The sequence below is a fragment of the Martes martes genome (assembly GCF_963455335.1).
Source record: "Martes martes genome assembly, chromosome: 10".
NCBI classification, from domain to species: Eukaryota; Metazoa; Chordata; class Mammalia; order Carnivora; family Mustelidae; genus Martes; species Martes martes.
The window spans coordinates 9,017,941-9,037,422 of NC_137898.1; the positions used below are offsets into that span (position 1 = coordinate 9,017,941).

At 49.3% G+C, this 19,482-nt stretch overlaps 1 protein-coding gene across 5 annotated transcripts in view; it reads left to right on the top strand.

Annotated features, from left to right (window-relative positions):
• Positions 1 to 18,962, top strand: part of AHNAK (AHNAK nucleoprotein) — a 33,687-nt gene extending 14,725 nt beyond the window's left edge. For 4 of the 5 annotated variants that reach the window (XM_080817351.1, XM_080817353.1, XM_080817350.1 and 1 more), the window contains exon 5: positions 452 to 18,962. In XM_080817351.1, the coding sequence (XP_080673477.1) occupies positions 452 to 18,127 (17,676 nt within the window). In that variant the 3' untranslated portion in view covers positions 18,128 to 18,962. The remainder of the gene's footprint in view (positions 1 to 451) is intronic. The other variant, XM_080817354.1, reaches the window with a different exon arrangement.
• Positions 18,963 to 19,482: the final 520 nt, after the last annotated feature.

Below are 19,482 nucleotides of genomic sequence, written 5' to 3' on the forward strand. Positions count from 1 at the left end.
CCACCAACGCGCTCTGACAGGTCACTGAGAGGATTCCTGTCCCCGTTATACAAGCCAGTGAGTTGAGAATTGAGAGCCCAAGAGCCAGATCCATGCAGAGCTGGATGCAGAGCTGGGAGGCATCCCTGGGACTTGACGAGCCGATTGGAATCTAGAATCGATTGATTATAAATCCTCCTTCCAGACCGCAGAAGGCAGGAGTCCACCCTGCTTCTCTCCCCCATAGCTTTTGCTTCCCAGAGTTTCCCCAAATAATTTGTTTTCCTCCTGTGATGTGGCTGTCAGCCCCTTTCCTCACCCCTCCACGCTCTGCCCCAGGAGGCTCTGTGGGCCTCCGTTCTGGTCCCAGCTTCCGTGGGAAACAGGCAACCATGTTGGCGGCTGGGCTGTGGCCGGGCGTCCGGGTCATGCAGATCCTGCTGCAACGTCTCCCGGCCGTGTCTTTCTGCAGAGCGGGGATGACGAGGACTACCAGCGCATCTACACCACGAAGATCAAGCCTCGGCTGAGGTCGGAGGACGGACTAGAAGGGGAACCTGGGGAAACCCAGAGCCGCACCATCACTGTGACGAGAAGGGTCACGGCCTACACTGTTGATGTGACAGGCCACGAAGGAGCCAGGGAGATTGATATCAGCAGCCCAGAGTTCAAGATCAAGATTCCCCGGCACAAACTGACTGAAATTTCCGCTGTGGATGTGGACACCCAGCCTGGCAAGACAGTGATCAGACTGCCCTCGGGCTCGGGGGCCGCGTCTCCTACCACAGGCTCTGTTGTGGACATCCGAGCGGGGTCTGTTTCTGCTTCGGGACCTGAGCTCCAAGGTGCTGGCCACTCGAAGCTCCAGGTCACCGTGCCTGGGATAAAGGTGGGGAGCCCAGGTGTCAGTGTCAGTGCGAAGGGCTTGGACTTGGGGGGCAAAGGAGGGGTCCAAGTTCCAGGAGCGGACATTTCGTCTTCTCTTGGGGGTGGGGCAGTGGAGGTGCAGGACCCATCTCTGGAGAGTGGCACTAATGGGAAAATTAAAATTCCCACTATGAAGGTGCCAAAATTCGGTGTCTCGACAGCGCCCGAGGGCCAGGCCCCAGGAGCAGGGTTGAACGTTTCTGCACCCGAGTTCTCTGTGGGGCACAAGGGTGGCAAGCCCGGCCTGACCATTGGCGGGAATATCCAGACCCCTCAGCTAGAAGTCAGTGCTCCTTCTGCCAATATTGAGGGGCTTGAGGGGAAGCTGAAGGGACCCCAAATCACTGGGTCATCTCTTGAGAGTGACCTAGGCCTGAAAGGTGCCAAGCCACAGGGGAGCATAGGGGTGGGCATTTCGGGTCCCAAAATCAAGGGCGCTGTCACTGGCTCCAGTGTGGAAGTTCAAGCCCCTGATGTTGATCTTGCCGGGCCCGGGGGCAAACTGAATATGCCCAAGATGAAAGTTCCCAAATTCTCTGTGTCAGGTTCAAAGGGAGAGGGAACTGGCATTGATGTGACACTGCCCACAGGTGAAGTGACTCTTCCTGGGATCTCTGGTGACGTCAGCCTGCCTGAGGTTGCTGCTGGGGGGCTGGAAGGGAAGGTGAAGGGTACGAAAGTCAAGACTCCTGAAATGATCATGCAGAAACCTAAAATCTCCATGCAGGATGTGGATCTGAGCCTTGGATCCCCTAAAGTGAAGGGAGATACTAAGGTTTCAGTGCCTGGGGTGCAAGGTGACATTAAAGGCCCTCAAGTGGCAGTTAAAGGCTCCAAAGTGGACATAGAGACACCTGGCCTTGAGGGGACCCTGACGGGACCCATGCTTGGTAGTCCTTCTGGAAAAGCAGGAACGTGCAGGATCTCTATGGCAGATGTAGATCTAAATGTGGCTGCACCTAAAATGAAAGGGGGTGTAGATGTCACGCTTCCCAAAGTAGAAGGGAAAGTCAAAGTCCCTGAAGTGGATGTCAGAGGCCCCAAAGTGGATGTCAGTGCCCCAGGTGTGGAAGTTCATGGCCCAGACTGGAACCTGAAAATGCCCAAGTTCAGCACTCCAGGAGTTGAAGGGGAAGGCCCAGATGTAGATGTGAAACTACCCAAAGGAGATGTCAGTATTTCAGGGCCCAAGGTCAATGTGGAGGCCCCAAATGTCAACATAGCGGGCCCGGGAGGCAAACTTAAAGGCCCTGATATTAAGCTGCCTGAAGTGAGTGTCAAGACACCAAAGATCTCCATACCTGATGTTGATTTGCATGTTAAAGGCACAAAGGTAAAAGGAGAGTACGATGTAACAGTCCCAAAACTTGAAGGGGAACTGAAAGGCCCCAAAGTGGACATTGATGCCCCAGATGTGGATGTTCAGGGCCCAGACTGGCACTTGAAGATGCCCAAGATGAAAATGCCAAAATTCAGTGTGCCAGGGTTCAAAGCAGAGGGCCCAGAAGTGGATGTGAACCTGCCCAAGGTTGATGTGGACATTTCTGGGCACAACGTAAATGTTAGTGCTCCAGATGTGAGCCTTGAGGGACCAGAAGGGAAACTGAAAGGACCTAAGTTTAAGATGCCTGAGATGAATATCAAAGCCCCAAAGATCTCCATGCCAGATGTGGACTTACATTTGAAAGGCCCTAAAGTAAAGGGAGAATATGATGTCACAGTGCCAAAAGTGGAAGGTGAGATTAAAGTTCCTGATGTTGAACTTAAAAGTGCCAAAGTGGATATCGATGCTCCAGATGTTGATGTTCACGGCCCAGACTGGCACCTGAAGATGCCCAAAATGAAAATGCCCAAGTTCAGCATGCCTGGCTTCAAAGCAGAGGGTCCAGAAGTGGATGTGAACCTGCCCAAGGCTGACATTGACATCTCCGGACCCACAGTGGACACTGAAGTTCCAGATGTGAACATTGAAGGACCTGAAGGAAAGCTGAAGGGTCCCAAGTTTAAGATGCCTGAGATGAATATCAAGGCTCCTAAGATCTCTATGCCTGATGTGGATTTGCATATGAAAGGTCCCAAGGTGAAGGGAGAATATGATGTTACGGTGCCAAAGATGGAAGGGGATCTCAAAGGGCCAAAAGTAGACATCGGTGCCCCAGATGTTGAAGTTCATGGTCCTGAATGGAACCTAAAGATGCCCAAGATGAAAATGCCCAAATTCACCATGCCCAGCCTCAAAGGGGAGGGCCCAGAAGTGGATGTGAACCTGACAAAGGCTGATGTGGACATTTCTGCACCCAAGGTAGATATTAGTGCTCCAGATTTGGGCCTTGAAGGACCAGAAGGAAAGTTGAAAGGCCCCAAGTTTAAGATGCCTGAGATGCACTTCAAGGCTCCTAAGATGACTCTCCCAGATGTTGACTTGGATCTTAAAGGACCCAAAATGAAAGGCAGTCTCGATATGTCAGCACCAAAAATAGAAGGTGAGATGAAAGTTCCAGATGTGGACATCAAAGGACCCAAGGTAGACCTTAAAGCACCAGATGTGGAAGTCCAAGGTGCAGACTGGAGCCTGAAAATGCCCAAGATGAAAATGCCCAAGTTCAGCATGCCCAGCTTGAAAGGCGAGGGCCCAGATGTGGATGTGAACCTGCCTAAGGCTGACGTTGACATCTCTGGACCTAAAGTTGACATTGAAGCCCCAGATGTGAGTCTTGAAGGTCCAGAAGGGAAGCTGACGGGTCCCAAGTTTAAGATGCCTGAGATGCACTTCAAGACCCCCAAGATCTCCATGCCTGATGTGGACTTACACTTGAAAGGCCCTAAAGTGAAGGGGGATGTGGACGTGTCTGTGCCCAAGATAGAAGGTGAAATGAAAGTGCCAGATGTGGACATCAAAGGACCCAAACTGGATGTCGATGTCCCAGATGTGGACGTTCATGGCCCGGACTGGCACCTGAAGATGCCCAAAATGAAAATGCCCAAGTTCAGCATGCCTGGCTTCAAAGGTGAGGGCCCAGATGTGGATGTGAACCTGCCCAAGGCTGACATTGATATCTCTGGACCCAAAGTGGACATTGAAGCCCCCGATGTTAACATTGAAGGACCGGAAGGAAAGCTGAAAGGCCCCAAGTTCAAGATGCCTGAGATGCACTTCAAGGCACCCAAGATCTCCATGCCTGATGTGAACTTGAATCTTAAGGGGCCAAAACTAAAGGGAGATGTGGATGTGTCTGTGCCTGATGTAGAAGGTGAAATAAAGGTGCCGGATGTGGACATTAAAGGGCCCAAAGTTGACATCAGTGCTCCAGATGTGGATGTTCAAGGCCCAGACTGGCACCTGAAGATGCCCAAGGTGAAAATGCCCAAGTTCAGCATGCCTGGCTTCAAAGGAGAAGGCCCAGAAGTGGAAGTGAACCTGCCCAAGGCCAACATTGATGTCTCAGGGCCCAAGGTGGATGTTGAAGTTCCAGATGTGAATATTGATGGTCCAGATGCAAAAGTAAAAGGTCCTAAATTTAAGATGCCAGAAATGAATATAAAGCCTCAGAAGATATCCATGCCAGATGTTGGTTTGCATTTGAAAGGTCCTAAAATGAAAGGAGATTATGATGTTACAATTCCAAAAGTAGAAGGAGAGATAAAAGCTCCTGATGTTGACATCAAAAGTCCCAAAGTTGACATCAGTGCTCCAGATGTGGATGTTCAAGGCCCAGACTGGCACCTGAAGATGCCCAAGGTGAAAATGCCCAAGTTCAGCATGCCTGGCTTCAAAGGAGAAGGCCCAGAAGTGGAAGTGAATCTGCCCAAGGCCAACATTGATGTCTCAGGGCCCAAGGTGGATGTTGAAGTTCCAGATGTGAATATTGATGGTCCAGATGCAAAAGTAAAAGGTCCTAAATTTAAGATGCCAGAAATGAATATAAAACCTCAGAAGATATCCATGCCAGATGTTGGTTTGCATTTGAAAGGTCCTAAAATGAAAGGAGATTATGATGTTACAATTCCAAAAGTAGAAGGAGAGATAAAAGCTCCTGATGTTGACATCAAAAGTCCCAAAGTAGACATTAATGCACCAGATGTGGGAGGTCATGGCCCAGACTGGCACCTGAAGATGCCCAAGGTGAAAATGCCCAAGTTCAGCATGCCGGGCTTCAAAGGAGAGGGCCCAGAAGTGGATGTAAACCTGCCAAAGGCTGACATTGATGTCTCAGGTCCCAAGGTGGACATTGATGCTCCAGATGTTAATATTGAAGGTCCAGAGGGGAAGCTAAAAGGTCCCAAATTTAAGATGCCAAGCATGAATATACAGACACACAAAATCTCCATGCCTGATGTTGGACTTAATATAAAAGCTCCTAAACTGAAAACTGATGTAGATGTCTCCCTTCCCAAAGTGGAAGGAGACTTGAAAGGTCCTGAAATTGACATGAAGGCCCCAAAGATGGATGTGGATGTTGGTGATATTGATATTGAGGGTCCAGAAGGGAAGCTGAAAGGTCCTAAGTTTAAGATGCCAGACATGCACTTTAAGACTCCTAAGATCTCCATGCCTGATGTGGACTTACACTTGAAAGGCCCCAAAGTCAAAGGGGATGTGGATGTGTCTATGCCCAAGATAGAAGGTGAAATGAAAGTGCCAGATGTGGACATCAAAGGGCCTAAAGTAGACATCGATGTCCCCGATGTGGATGTCCATGGCCCAGACTGGCACCTGAAGATGCCCAAGGTGAAAATGCCCAAGTTCAGCATGCCTGGCTTCAAAGGTGAGGGGCCAGATGTGGATGTGAACCTGCCCAAGGCTGACATTAATATTTCTGGCCCCAAAATGGACATTGATGCTCCTGATTTGGATATAGAGGGACCAGAAGGAAAATTAAAGGGCTCTAAGTTTAAGATGCCTAAGTTGAATATCAAAGCTCCTAAGATATCCATGCCAGATGTGGACTTGAATTTGAAGGGTCCCAAAGTGAAAGGAGAAATTGATGCTTCTGTGCCTGAGCTAGAAGGTGATCTGAGAGGTCCACAAGTTGATATCAAAGGTCCTAGTGTCGACGTGGAGATGCCTGATGTTGATCTGGAATGTCCTGATGCCAAGTTGAAAGGCCCTAAGTTTAAGATGCCTGAGATGCACTTCAAGACCCCCAAGATCTCCATGCCTGATGTGGACTTACACTTGAAAGGCCCTAAAGTGAAGGGGGATGTGGACGTGTCTGTGCCCAAGATAGAAGGTGAAATGAAAGTGCCAGATGTGGACATCAAAGGACCCAAACTGGATGTCGATGTCCCAGATGTGGACGTTCATGGCCCGGACTGGCACCTGAAGATGCCCAAAATGAAAATGCCCAAGTTCAGCATGCCTGGCTTCAAAGGTGAGGGCCCAGATGTGGATGTGAACCTGCCCAAGGCTGACATTGATATCTCTGGACCCAAAGTGGACATTGAAGCCCCCGATGTTAACATTGAAGGACCGGAAGGAAAGCTGAAAGGCCCCAAGTTCAAGATGCCTGAGATGCACTTCAAGGCACCCAAGATCTCCATGCCTGATGTGAACTTGAATCTTAAGGGGCCAAAACTAAAGGGAGATGTGGATGTGTCTGTGTCAAAATTGGAAGGAGATTTGAAAGGCCCCAGTGTGGATGTGGAGATGCCTGACGTTGAACTGGAATGTCCTGATGCAAAGTTGAAAGGCCCTAAGTTTAAGATGCCAGACATGCACTTCAAGACCCCCAAGATCTCCATGCCTGATGTGGACTTACACTTGAAAGGCCCCAAAGTCAAAGGGGATGTGGATGTGTCTGTGCCCAAGATAGAAGGTGAAATGAAAGTGCCAGATGTGGACATTAAAGGCCCCAAAGTAGACATTGATGCCCCAGATGTGGATGTTCATGGCTCAGAGTGGCACCTGAAGATGCCCAAGATGAAAATGCCCAAGTTCAGTATGCCCGGCTTTAAAGGTGAGGGGCCAGATGTGGATGTGAACCTGCCCAAGGCTGACATTGACATTTCTGGACCTAAGGTGGACATTGAAGTGCCAGATATGAACATCGAGGGTCCAGAGGGAAAACTGAAAGGCCCTAAGTTCAAGATGCCTGAAATGCACTTTCATGCCCCTAAGATCTCCATGCCTGATGTTGATTTCAACTTAAAAGGGCCTAAAATCAAAGGAGACTTTGACGTTTCTGCCCCAAAGCTGGAGGGAGAGTTAAAGGGTCCAGAAGTGGATGTCAAAGGCCCCAAATTGGATGTTGACATGCCAGATGTAGCTGTGGAAGGTCCAGATGGCAAATGGAAAAGTCCTAAATTTAAGATGCCAGACATGCACTTTAAAGCTCCCAAAATCTCCATGCCAGACATTGATCTACACTTAAAAAGTCCCAAGATAAAGGGAGAGGTGGATGTTGATGTTCCCAAATTGGAAGGTGACCTCAAAGGGCCAGACCTCAAAGGTGACATCAGCGGGCCAGATATTGACATCGAAGGACCAGAGGGAAAATTGAAAGGTCCTAAGTTCAAGATGCCTGACATGCATTTCAAAGCCCCAAATATTTCTATGCCTGACGTGAACCTAAATTTGAAAGGACCAAAAATCAAGGGGGATGTTGATGTGTCTGTGCCCGAGGTAGAAGGTAAAATTAAAGTACCAGATGTGAATATCAAGGGCCCCAAAGTAGACATAAATGCTCCCGATGTTCATGGCCCAGATTGGCACCTGAAGATGCCCAAAATGAAAATGCCCAAGTTCAGCGTGCCTAGTTTCAAAGCAGAGGGTCCAGAGGTAGATGTGAACCTGCCCAAGGCTGACATTGGTGTCTCAGGACCCAAAGTTGACATTGAAGTCCCAGAGATGAGCATTGAGAGTCCAGAGGGAAAAATCAAGGGGCCTAAATTTAAGATGCCGGAAATGAACATCAAAGCTCCCAAGATCTCCATGCCGGATGTAGATTTACACTTGAAAGGTCCTAAGGTCAAAGGAGATGTGGACATTTCCTTGCCTAAGGTAGAAGGTGACCTAAAGGCCCCCAAAGCGGACATTGATGTCCCAGATGTTGATGTTCAGGGCCCAGACTGGCACCTGAAAATGCCCAAGATGAAAATGCCCAAGTTCAGCATGCCTGGGTTCAAAGGTGAGGGCCCAGAAGTGGATGTGAACCTGCCCAAGGCTGACATTGATGTCTCAGGACCCAAGGTGGACATTGAAGGCCCTGATGTTAACATTGAGGGTCCTGAGGGAAAGTTGAAAGGTCCTAAGTTCAAGATGCCTGAGATGAACATCAAAGCCCCCAAGATCTCCATGCCTGACTTTGATTTGCACCTGAAAGGTCCCAAGGTAAAGGGTGATGTGGATGTGTCTCTGCCGAAAGTGGAAGGTGACCTCAAGGGCCCTGAAGTTAACATCAAAGGCCCCAAGGTGGATGTTGATGTCCCAGATGTGGATGTTCAGGGCCCAGAATGGCACCTGAAAATGCCCAAGATGAAAATGCCCAAGTTCAGCATGCCTGGCTTCAAAGGAGAAGGCCCAGAAGTGGATGTGAACCTACCCAAGGCTGACATTGATGTCTCAGGACCCAAGGTGGACATCGAAGGCCCTGATGTTAACATTGAGGGTCCTGAGGGAAAGTTGAAAGGTCCCAAGTTCAAGATGCCTGAGATGAACATCAAAGCCCCTAAGATCTCCATGCCTGACTTTGATTTGCACCTGAAAGGTCCCAAGGTAAAGGGTGATGTGGATGTGTCTCTGCCGAAAGTTGAAGGTGACTTAAAGGCCCCTGAAGTTGACATCAAAGGCCCCAAGGTGAATGTTGACGTCCCAGATGTGGATGTTCATGGTCCAGATTGGCACCTGAAGATGCCCAAGGTGAAAATGCCCAAGTTCAGCATGCCTGGCTTCAAGGGAGAAGGCCCAGAAGTGGATGTGAACCTGCCCAAGGCTGACATAGATGTGTCAGGACCCAAAGTGGATGTTGAATGTCCTGATGTGACTATTGAAGGACCTGAAGGAAAGTGGAAAAGTCCGAAGTTTAAGATGCCTGAAATGCATTTGAAGACTCCAAAGATATCCATGCCAGATATTGATATTAATCTAACAGGTCCAAAAATAAAAGGAGATATGGATGTCAAAGGTCCCAAATTAGAGGGAGACCTGAAAGGCCCTGAAGTCGACCTCAAAGGTCCCAAAGTGGACATTGATGTTCCAGATGTGGATGTCCATGGCCCAGACTGGCACCTGAAAATGCCCAAGATGAAAATGCCCAAGTTCAGCATGCCAGGCTTCAAAGGAGAAGGCCCAGAAGTGGATGTGAACCTGCCCAAGGCTGACATTGATGTCTCAGGACCCAAGGTGGACATTGAAGGCCCTGATGTTAACATTGAGGGTCCTGAGGGAAAGTTGAAAGGTCCCAAGTTCAAGATGCCTGAGATGAACATCAAAGCCCCTAAGATCTCCATGCCTGACTTTGATTTGCACCTGAAAGGTCCCAAGGTAAAGGGTGATGTGGATGTGTCTCTGCCGAAAGTTGAAGGTGACCTCAAGGGCCCTGAAGTTGACATCAAAGGCCCCAAGGTGGATGTTGATGTCCCAGATGTGGATGTTCATGGTCCAGACTGGCACCTGAAGATGCCCAAGGTGAAAATGCCCAAGATCAGCATGCCAGGCTTCAAAGGAGAAGGCCCAGAAGTGGATGTGAATCTACCCAAGGCTGACATTGATGTGACTGGACCCAAGGTGGACATTGAAGGCCCTGATGTTAACATTGAGGGTCCTGAGGGAAAGCTGAAAGGTCCCAAGTTCAAGATGCCTGAGATGAACATCAAAGCCCCTAAGATCTCCATGCCAGACATTGATCTTAACCTGAAGGGCCCTAAAGTGAAGGGTGATGTGGATGTGTCTTTACCAAAAGTGGAAGGTGAGATTAAAGTTCCTGATGTTGACATCAAGGGCCCCAAAGTGGACATTGATGCCCCAGATGTGGATGTTCATGGCCCAGACTGGCACCTGAAGATGCCCAAGATAAAAATGCCCAAGATCAGCATGCCAGGGTTCAAAGGAGAAGGCCCAGAAGTGGATGTGAACCTACCCAAGGCTGACATTGATGTCTCAGGACCCAAGGTGGACATTGATGCTCCAGATGTCAATATCGAAGGTCCAGATGCAAAACTGAAAGGCCCCAAGTTCAAGATGCCAGAGATGAACATCAAAGCTCCTAAGATATCCATGCCAGATTTGGACCTAAATCTTAAAGGCCCTAAAATGAAGGGAGAGGTGGATGTTTCCCTTCCAAATGTAGAAGGTGATGTGAAAGGGCCTACTCTTGACATCAAGGGCCCAAAGATAGATGTAGATGCTCCAGATATTGACATTCATGGTCCTGAGGGCAAATTGAAAGGTCCCAAACTGAAGATGCCAGACATGCATGTAAATATGCCCAAAATCTCCATGCCAGAAATTGACCTGAATTTGAAAGGCGCAAAGCTTAAGGGAGATGTTGATGTTTCCGGGCCCAAACTGGAAGGTGATGTTAAAGCTCCCAAGTTGGATGTAAAGGGGCCAGAAGTGGACATTTCTGGTCCTAAGGTCAATCTTGAAGGCAAGGCAAAGAAATCACGTTTTAAGCTTCCTAAATTTAATTTTTCAGGCTCCAAAGTTCAGACACCTGAGGTGGATGTCAAAGTTAAAAAGCCAGATATTGATGTGACAGGTCCAAAAGTTGATATTAATGCTCCCGATGTTGAAGTCCAAGGGAAAGTGAAAGGATCTAAGTTCAAAATGCCTTTCTTGAGTATTTCATCTCCTAAAGTTTCTATGCCTGATGTAGAGTTAAATCTGAAAGGCCCTAAAGTCAAAGGAGACTTAGATGTTACTGCTCCTAATTTAGAAGGTGACTTTAAAGGACCCAAAGTAGATATTAAAGCACCAGAAGTTCATCTTGATGCACCTGATGTGGATGTTCATGGTCCAGATTGGAATTTGAAAATGCCCAAAATGAAAATGCCCAAGTTCGGTGTGCCTGGCTTAAAAGTGGAAGGGCCAGAAATGGCTGTGGATCTGCCAAAAGGAGATCTCAACATCGAGGGGCCCAAAATGGACATCGAGGGTCCAGAAATTAATGTGGAAGGTGTAGAAGGAAGCTTAAAAGGCCCCAAACTCAAGATGCCTGACATGAATATCAAAACTCCCAAGATCTCCATGCCTGACATTGATTTAAACCTGAAGGGCCCCAAGGTGAAAGGTGATATGGATGTTTCTCTGCCCAAAGTTGAAGGGGATCTGAAAGGGCCAGAGATTGATATCAAAGGGCCCAAAGTGGATGTTGATGCCCCTGGTGTGGATGTTCATGGCCCAGACTGGCACCTGAAAATGCCCAAGGTGAAAATGCCCAAGTTCAGCATGCCGGGCTTCAAAGGTGAAGGCCCAGATGTGGATGTTACTCTCCCTAAAGCGGACATTGATATTTCTGGCCCCAAAGTGGACATTGATGCCCCGGATATGAATATTGAAGGTCCAGATGTGAAACTGAAGGGTCCCAAGTTCAAGATGCCTGAGATGAACATCAAAGCCCCCAAAATCTCCATGCCTGACCTTGATCTGAACTTGAAGGGCCCCAAAATGAAAGGTGATGTGGATATATCTTTGCCAAAAGTAGAAGGTGACTTAAAGGGCCCTGAGGTGGACATCAAGGGCCCCAAAGTGGACATTGACACTCCTGATATTAACATTGAAGGCCCAGAGGGGAAACTGAAGGGGCCCAAATTCAAGATGCCAGAGATGCACCTAAAGACTCCTAAGATTTCCATGCCTGATATTGATTTAAACTTGAAGGGCCCCAAAGTGAAAGGTGATGTGGATGTTTCCCTCCCCAAGTTTGAAGGGGATCTGAAAGGTCCTGAGGTGGACCTCAAAGGTCCAAAAGTGGACATTGATGCCCCTGATGTGGATGTTCATGGACCAGACTGGCACCTGAAAATGCCCAAGATAAAAATGCCCAAGATCAGCATGCCAGGCTTCAAAGGAGAAGGCCCAGAAGTGGATGTGAATCTACCCAAGGCTGACATTGATGTGACTGGACCCAAGGTGGACATTGAAGGCCCTGATGTTAACATTGAGGGTCCTGAGGGAAAGCTGAAAGGTCCCAAGTTCAAGATGCCTGAGATGAACATCAAAGCCCCTAAGATCTCCATGCCAGACATTGATCTTAACCTGAAGGGCCCTAAAGTGAAGGGTGATGTGGATGTGTCTTTACCAAAAGTGGAAGGTGAGATTAAAGTTCCTGATGTTGACATCAAGGGCCCCAAAGTGGACATTGATGCCCCAGATGTGGATGTTCATGGCCCAGACTGGCACCTGAAGATGCCCAAGATAAAAATGCCCAAGATCAGCATGCCAGGGTTCAAAGGAGAAGGCCCAGAAGTGGATGTGAGCCTACCCAAGGCTGACATTGATGTCTCAGGACCCAAGGTGGACATTGATGCTCCAGATGTCAATATCGAAGGTCCAGATGCAAAACTGAAAGGCCCCAAGTTCAAGATGCCAGAGATGAACATCAAAGCCCCCAAGATCTCCATGCCTGACTTTGATTTGCATCTGAAAGGTCCTAAGATGAAAGGAGATGTGGATGTTTCTCTACCTAAGGTGGAAGGTGACCTAAAGGCCCCTGAAATTGACATCAAAGGCCCCAAGGTGGATGTTGATGTCCCAGATGTGGATGTTCATGGTCCAGAATGGCACCTGAAGATGCCCAAGGTGAAAATGCCCAAGTTCAGCATGCCTGGCTTCAAAGGCGAGGGCCCAGATGTGGATGTGAACCTGCCCAAAGCTGACATTGACATCTCAGGACCCAAGGTAGACATAGACACTCCTGATGTTGACATTCATGGCCCAGAAGGGAAACTGAAGGGTCCCAAGTTTAAAATGCCTGACCTGCACCTCAAGGCACCCAAGATCTCCATGCCTGAAGTGGACCTGAATCTGAAGGGTCCCAAGGTAAAGGGTGATGTGGATGTGTCTCTGCCGAAAGTGGAAGGTGACCTCAAGGGCCCTGACGTTGACATCAAGGGCCCCAAAGTGGACGTTGATGTCCCAGATGTGGATGTTCATGGCCCAGACTGGCACCTGAAGATGCCCAAGGTGAAAATGCCCAAGTTCAGCATGCCAGGCTTCAAAGGAGAGGGCCCAGAAGTGGATGTGAACCTACCCAAGGCTGACATTGATGTCTCAGGACCCAAGGTGGACATTGATGTTCCAGATGTCAATATCGAAGGTCCAGATGCAAAACTGAAGGGCCCCAAGTTCAAGATGCCAGAGATGAACATTAAAGCTCCTAAGATCTCCATGCCTGATATTGACTTAAACCTGAAAGGTCCCAAGGTAAAGGGTGATGTGGATGTGTCTTTGCCTAAAGTGGAAGGTGACCTCAAGGGCCCTGAAATTGACATCAAAGGGCCCAAAGTGGACATTGATGCCCCTGATGTGGACGTTCATGGTCCAGACTGGCACCTGAAGATGCCCAAGGTGAAAATGCCCAAGTTCAGCATGCCTGGCTTCAAGGGAGAAGGCCCAGAAGTGGATGTGAACCTTCCCAAGGCTGACATTGACATTTCTGGCCCCAAAGTGGACATTGATGCCCCAGATGTGAATATTGAGTGTCCAGATGCGAAACTGAAGGGCCCTAAGTTCAAGATGCCAGAGATGAACATCAAAGCTCCCAAAATCTCCATGCCTGATCTTGACTTAAACCTGAAGGGCCCCAAAATGAAGGGTGATGTGGATGTTTCTTTGCCCAAGGTGGAAAGTGACCTCAAGGGCCCTGAAATTGACATCAAGGGCCCCAAATTGGACTTTGACACTCCTGATATCAATATTGAGGGCCCAGAAGGAAAATTGAAGGGGCCCAAATTTAAGATGCCAGAGATGCATATTAAAGCCCCCAAGATCTCCATGCCTGACTTGGACTTAAATTTGAAGGGGCCAAAAGTAAAGGGGGATGTGGATCTTTCATTACCTAAGGTGGAAGGTGATCTAAAGGGGCCAGAGGTAGACATTGAAGGTCCTGAAGGGAAACTCAAAGGTCCCAAATTTAAGATGCCTGATGTCCATTTCAAAACCCCACAAATCTCCATGAGTGACATTGATTTGAACTTGAAAGGACCTAAGATAAAGGGAGATTTGGATATTTCCATTCCTAAACTGGAAGGAGATCTGAAAGGCCCCAAAGTTGATGTTAAAGGCCCTAATCTGGACATAGACACTCCTGATGTTGACATTCATGGCCCAGAAGGGAAACTGAAGGGTCCCAAGTTTAAAATGCCTGACCTGCACCTCAAGGCACCCAAGATCTCCATGCCTGAAGTGGACCTGAATCTGAAGGGTCCCAAGGTAAAGGGTGATGTGGATGTGTCTCTGCCGAAAGTGGAAGGTGACCTCAAGGGCCCTGACGTTGACATCAAGGGCCCCAAAGTGGACGTTGATGTCCCAGATGTGGATGTCCATGGCCCAGACTGGCACCTGAAGATGCCCAAGGTGAAAATGCCCAAGTTCAGCATGCCAGGCTTCAAAGGAGAGGGCCCAGAAGTGGATGTGAACCTACCCAAGGCTGACATTGATGTCTCAGGACCCAAGGTGGACATTGATGTTCCAGATGTCAATATCGAAGGTCCAGATGCAAAACTGAAGGGCCCCAAGTTCAAGATGCCAGAGATGAACATTAAAGCTCCTAAGATCTCCATGCCTGATATTGACTTAAACCTGAAAGGTCCCAAGGTAAAGGGTGATGTGGATGTGTCTTTGCCTAAAGTGGAAGGTGACCTCAAGGGCCCTGAAATTGACATCAAAGGGCCCAAAGTGGACATTGATGCCCCTGATGTGGACGTTCATGGTCCAGACTGGCACCTGAAGATGCCCAAGGTGAAAATGCCCAAGTTCAGCATGCCTGGCTTCAAGGGAGAAGGCCCAGAAGTGGATGTGAACCTTCCCAAGGCTGACATTGACATTTCTGGCCCCAAAGTGGACATTGATGCCCCAGATGTGAATATTGAGTGTCCAGATGCGAAACTGAAGGGCCCTAAGTTCAAGATGCCAGAGATAAATATCAAAGCTCCCAAAATCTCCATGCCTGATGTTGACCTGGATTTGAAAGGATCCAAAGTCAAAGGAGATTTTGATGTGTCTGTCCCTAAGATTGAAGGTACTTTCAAAGGCCCAGAAGTTGACGTTAAAGGTTCAGGTCTGGATTTTGAAGGCCCAGATGCCAAGCTTAGTGGCCCACATTTGAAGATGCCATCGCTGGATATATCTGCCCCTAAAGTAACTGTTCCTGATGTTGATTTGCATTTCAAGGCACCCAAAATTGGAATTTCTGGTCCCAAGTTGGAAGGTGCTGAACTGGACCTCAAAGGGCCCAAAGTTGATTTAGAAGCTCCAAGCTTGGATGTACACACGGAAAGCCCAGATATTACTGTTGAGGGGCCAGACATTAAAATTCCCAAATTCAAGAAACCCAAGTTTGGTTTTGGGGCAAAAAGCCCTAAAGCTGACATCAAATCACCTTCTCTGGATGTGACTGTTCCCGAGGCAGAGATGAATGTTGAGACTCCTGAAATTAGTGTTGGTGGCAAGGGCAAGAAGAGTAAATTTAAAATGCCCAAAATTCACATGAGTGGCCCTAAAATGAAGGCCAAAAAACAGGGGTTTGACTTGAATGTTCCCGGGGGCGAAATTGATGCCAGTCTCAAGGCGCCCGAGGTAGAGGTCAACATTGCCGGGCCAGATGCCACACTTAAAGGTGATGTGAAATCCCCCAAAACCAAGAAACCCATGTTCGGGAAAATGTACTTTCCAGATGTAGAATTTGACATTAAATCACCTAAATTTAAAGCTGAGGCCCCCCTCCCAAGCCCCAAACTGGAGGGTGAAATACAGGCGCCTGATGTAGACATTTCTTCGCCAGGGGTTCATGTCGAAGGTGCCGACATCAAGGTGAAGTCTCCCAAGTTCAAGCTGCCGGGCATGGATGTCTCAGGAAAACTAGAGGGTGACTTGAAGGGCCCCAGGGTGCAGGCCAACTTGGACGCACCTGACATCAACATTGAAGGCCCAGATGCTAAAGTCAAAGCACCGTCCTTCGGCATTTCTGGCCCTCAGGTCTCCATCCCCGATGTGAACGTTAGCTTGAAAGGACCAAAGGTAAAGGGTGACTTGGGATTGGAAGGACCAGACATAGATCTGCAAGGTCCAGAATCAAAGATCAAGTTCCCCAAGTTTTCAGTGCCCAAGATCGGCGTCCCTGGTGTGAAGATGGAAGGGGGAGGAGCGGAGGTCCATGCCCAGCTGCCCTCTCTCGAAGGAGGCTTGAGCACACCCGATGTCAAGCTTGAAGGGCCAGATGTGTCTCTGAAAGGGCCAAAAGTAGACTTGCCTTCGGTGAACCTCTCTATGCCAAAAATCTCTGGACCTGATGTTGACCTGAACTTGAAAGGACCAAGTTTGAAGGGAGACCTGGATGCCTCTGTTCCCGGTGTGAAGGTGCACGCCCCGGGGCTTGACCTCAGAGGTCAAGGTGGAAAGGTGAGGATGGAAGGAGATGGTGTGAAAGTGCCTGGGATTGATGCCACGCTCAATCTTGGCGCCTCAGACGTGACCCTGAAGGGACCAAGCCTGCAGGGGGACCTGGCTGTCTCTGGTGACGTCAAATGCCCTAAAGTATCAGTAGGTGCTCCTGCTCTAAGTTTGGAGGCTCCCGAAGGTGGCATTAAGCTTCCCAAAATGAAGCTGCCCCAGTTTGGCATCTCGACTCCAGGGTCTGACTTGGACGTGAACGTCAAAGGGCCACAAGTGACTGGAGAACTACAGGCACCAGGCATGGATGTGAACCTCGGGGGCCTGAACCTGAAAGGGCCTCAGATCTCTGGCCCTCAAATCTCAGCACCAGACATGGACTTGAACTTGGAAGGACCAAAAATAAAAGGGAGCCTTGGGGCCACTGGTGAGATGAAAGGCCCCGCTGTTGGAGGAGGTCTTCCAGGCGTCAGCGTTCAAGGCCTCGGAGGAAACCTCCAGATGCCTGGAATCAAGTCCTCTGGATGTGATGTAGAGCTGCCAGGCGTGAATGTGAAACTCCCAACGGGGCAGATTTCTGGTCCTGAAATCAAAGGCGATCTGAAAGGTTCGGGAGTAGGTTTCCACGGGGCTGCTCCCGACATTAGCATCAAGGGGCCTTCCCTTAACGTGGCCTCTCCTGAGTCAGATTTCGGTGTCAGCTTGAAGGGCCCGCAAATCAAAGGAGGTGTGGATGTTTCGGGGGGTGTCGGTGCCCCAGCTGTCAGCCTGGGCGAAGGGCACGTGAGTGTCAAAGGACCCCAGGCCACCTCCGCTCTCAACTTGGATGCACCGAAGTTTGCTGGGGGACTTCATTTCTCAGGACCAAAGGTCGAAGGAGGCGTGAAAGGAGGCCAGGTTGGACTCCAGGGTCCTGGGCTGAGTGTGTCTGGGTCTCCAGGTCACTTGGAAAGCAGATCTGGAAAAGTAACATTCCCCAAGATGAAGATCCCCAAATTCACGTTCTCTGGCCGTGAGCTGATTGGCAGAGAGGTGGGGGTGGATATTAACTTCCCTAAAGTGGAGGCCACTGCCCAGGCTGGGGCCGGAGAGGGCGAGTGGGAAGAGTCCGACGTGAAACTTAAAAAGTCCAAAATCAAAATGCCCAAGTTCAATTTTTCCAAACCTAAAGCAAAAGGTGGTGTCACCGGCTCCCCGGAAGCGTCCATTTCAGGGTCCAAAGGCGACCTGAAGAGCTCGAAGGCCAGTCTCGGTTCCCTGGAAGGAGACGCCGAGGCCGAGACGTCATCCCCCAAAGGCAAGTTCTCCTTATTTAAAAGTAAGAAGCCCCGGCACCGCTCCAATTCCTTCAGTGACGAAAGGGAGCTCTCCGCGCCTTCCACCCCGACCGGGACCTTGGAGTTTGAAGGTGGGGAAGTGTCACTGGAAGGCGGGAAAGTCAAAGGGAAACACGGAAAGCTGAAGTTTGGTACCTTCGGTGGCTTGGGGTCAAAGAGCAAAGGTCATTATGAGGTGACCGGGAGCGATGACGAGACAGGCAAGTTGCAAGGGAGTGGAGTGTCCTTGGCCTCTAAGAAGTCCCGACTGTCCTCCTCTTCCAGCAACGACAGTGGGACTAAGGTTGGCATCCAGCTTCCCGAGGTGGAGCTGGTGGTTTCCAAGAAAGAGTAGCAGGCCTCGTGTGTGTACATATATGTGTAAAAATACATCAGCCTTGGGTGTGTTTGTATATAAACTGCAAAGAGAAACACACCGACAGCCTCAGCATAACGCGAAGATCTGGCCTCTGCCGGGGGCAAGTGCGGAAAAAAGCCAGCCAGCCGCCTCCGTGCTCCCCGCCCGGAGCTCTACGGATGGGAATGACAGGTTCCAAGTTCGTCCAGCCTGTGTGCAGAGCCAACAGGATTTGCCTTGAGATTTCAGTTTTTGTTTTTTGTTTTTGCATTGAACGCTGAGAGCTCCTGTTTACTAAGCAAGCTTTTGTGTTTATTATCCTCATTTTTACTGAACATTGTTAGTGTCGGGGCAATGGAAACCCACTTTTTCATTGTAATGACTTTGGGGGCTTTTGTTAGTAAGGGTGGGGTGGGGTAGAAGGCAGTAGAGGGGGCCAGACCTCCGTTTCTCCTAAGATTGGATCTGTTCAAACAGCAAACACCCAAAGAGGGCCGAGAGGAGGTGGCAGGCAGGATGGGTGTCTTTAGATCTCTCTAGCATTGCTTCTTTTCCCCCCAGGGGTGGCGGTCCTCGCCAGTTCGGTGCTCACGGTGAGCCGGAATTAGAATCTGTTTGCAAACTGGCCGACCCCCCCAAGCTCAACAAGAGGGGCTCCCGTTCTGTGTCTTGTGGGAGAAATGTTTCCTTCATGGCCGCCACATTCCTGATACTAGTTCTGATTTCTTTCAATAAATGTTACCGTGATTAAGAAAATTTCCCGCACTTTAATGGCAAATTAATTGAGAATGTAAGGAAATCGAAGGCCAATAAAGCTGTTTATTAACCCTGATGTCTCGTGCCTTCGCATTCTGTGTTGGGAGCACAAACCCAGCCCTGGCTGTTGAGACTCCGTCCGTCCGGGGGAATTTGCTGGTTTCATTAATGGGTGATGGAGGGGCGGGGTGTCTTTGCTGCCTGATTCTCACGGTGAGGCCGGCTGCATTATTGCTGATAAATCTAGAGAGGCACCCTGGCAGCCTGGGCCCCAGGACCCCTGCCCCCCAACTTTGTATCCTCCGATAGGAATACACAACGCAGAAATGGTTCTGAATGGGTAAGAGGATACAGATATGAATGGAAAACAAGACCCACCAGAGTGGTGGAAAGGGCTCGATCTGGCTCTGAGTTAGAGGCATGCCGTCTATTTCTGACTTGGCTGCGGCTTTGCGGGGTGGCCTCAAGTTACCTTCCCTGTCTGGGCCTCAGATTCCTCTTCTTTGAAATAAGGGTGCTGATCTCATAGTAGGGGTCTTTGTGGTTTCTGCTAGTCCTGCAAAACTTTAATGAAAAACCTCTTGCGGCCAGAGTCC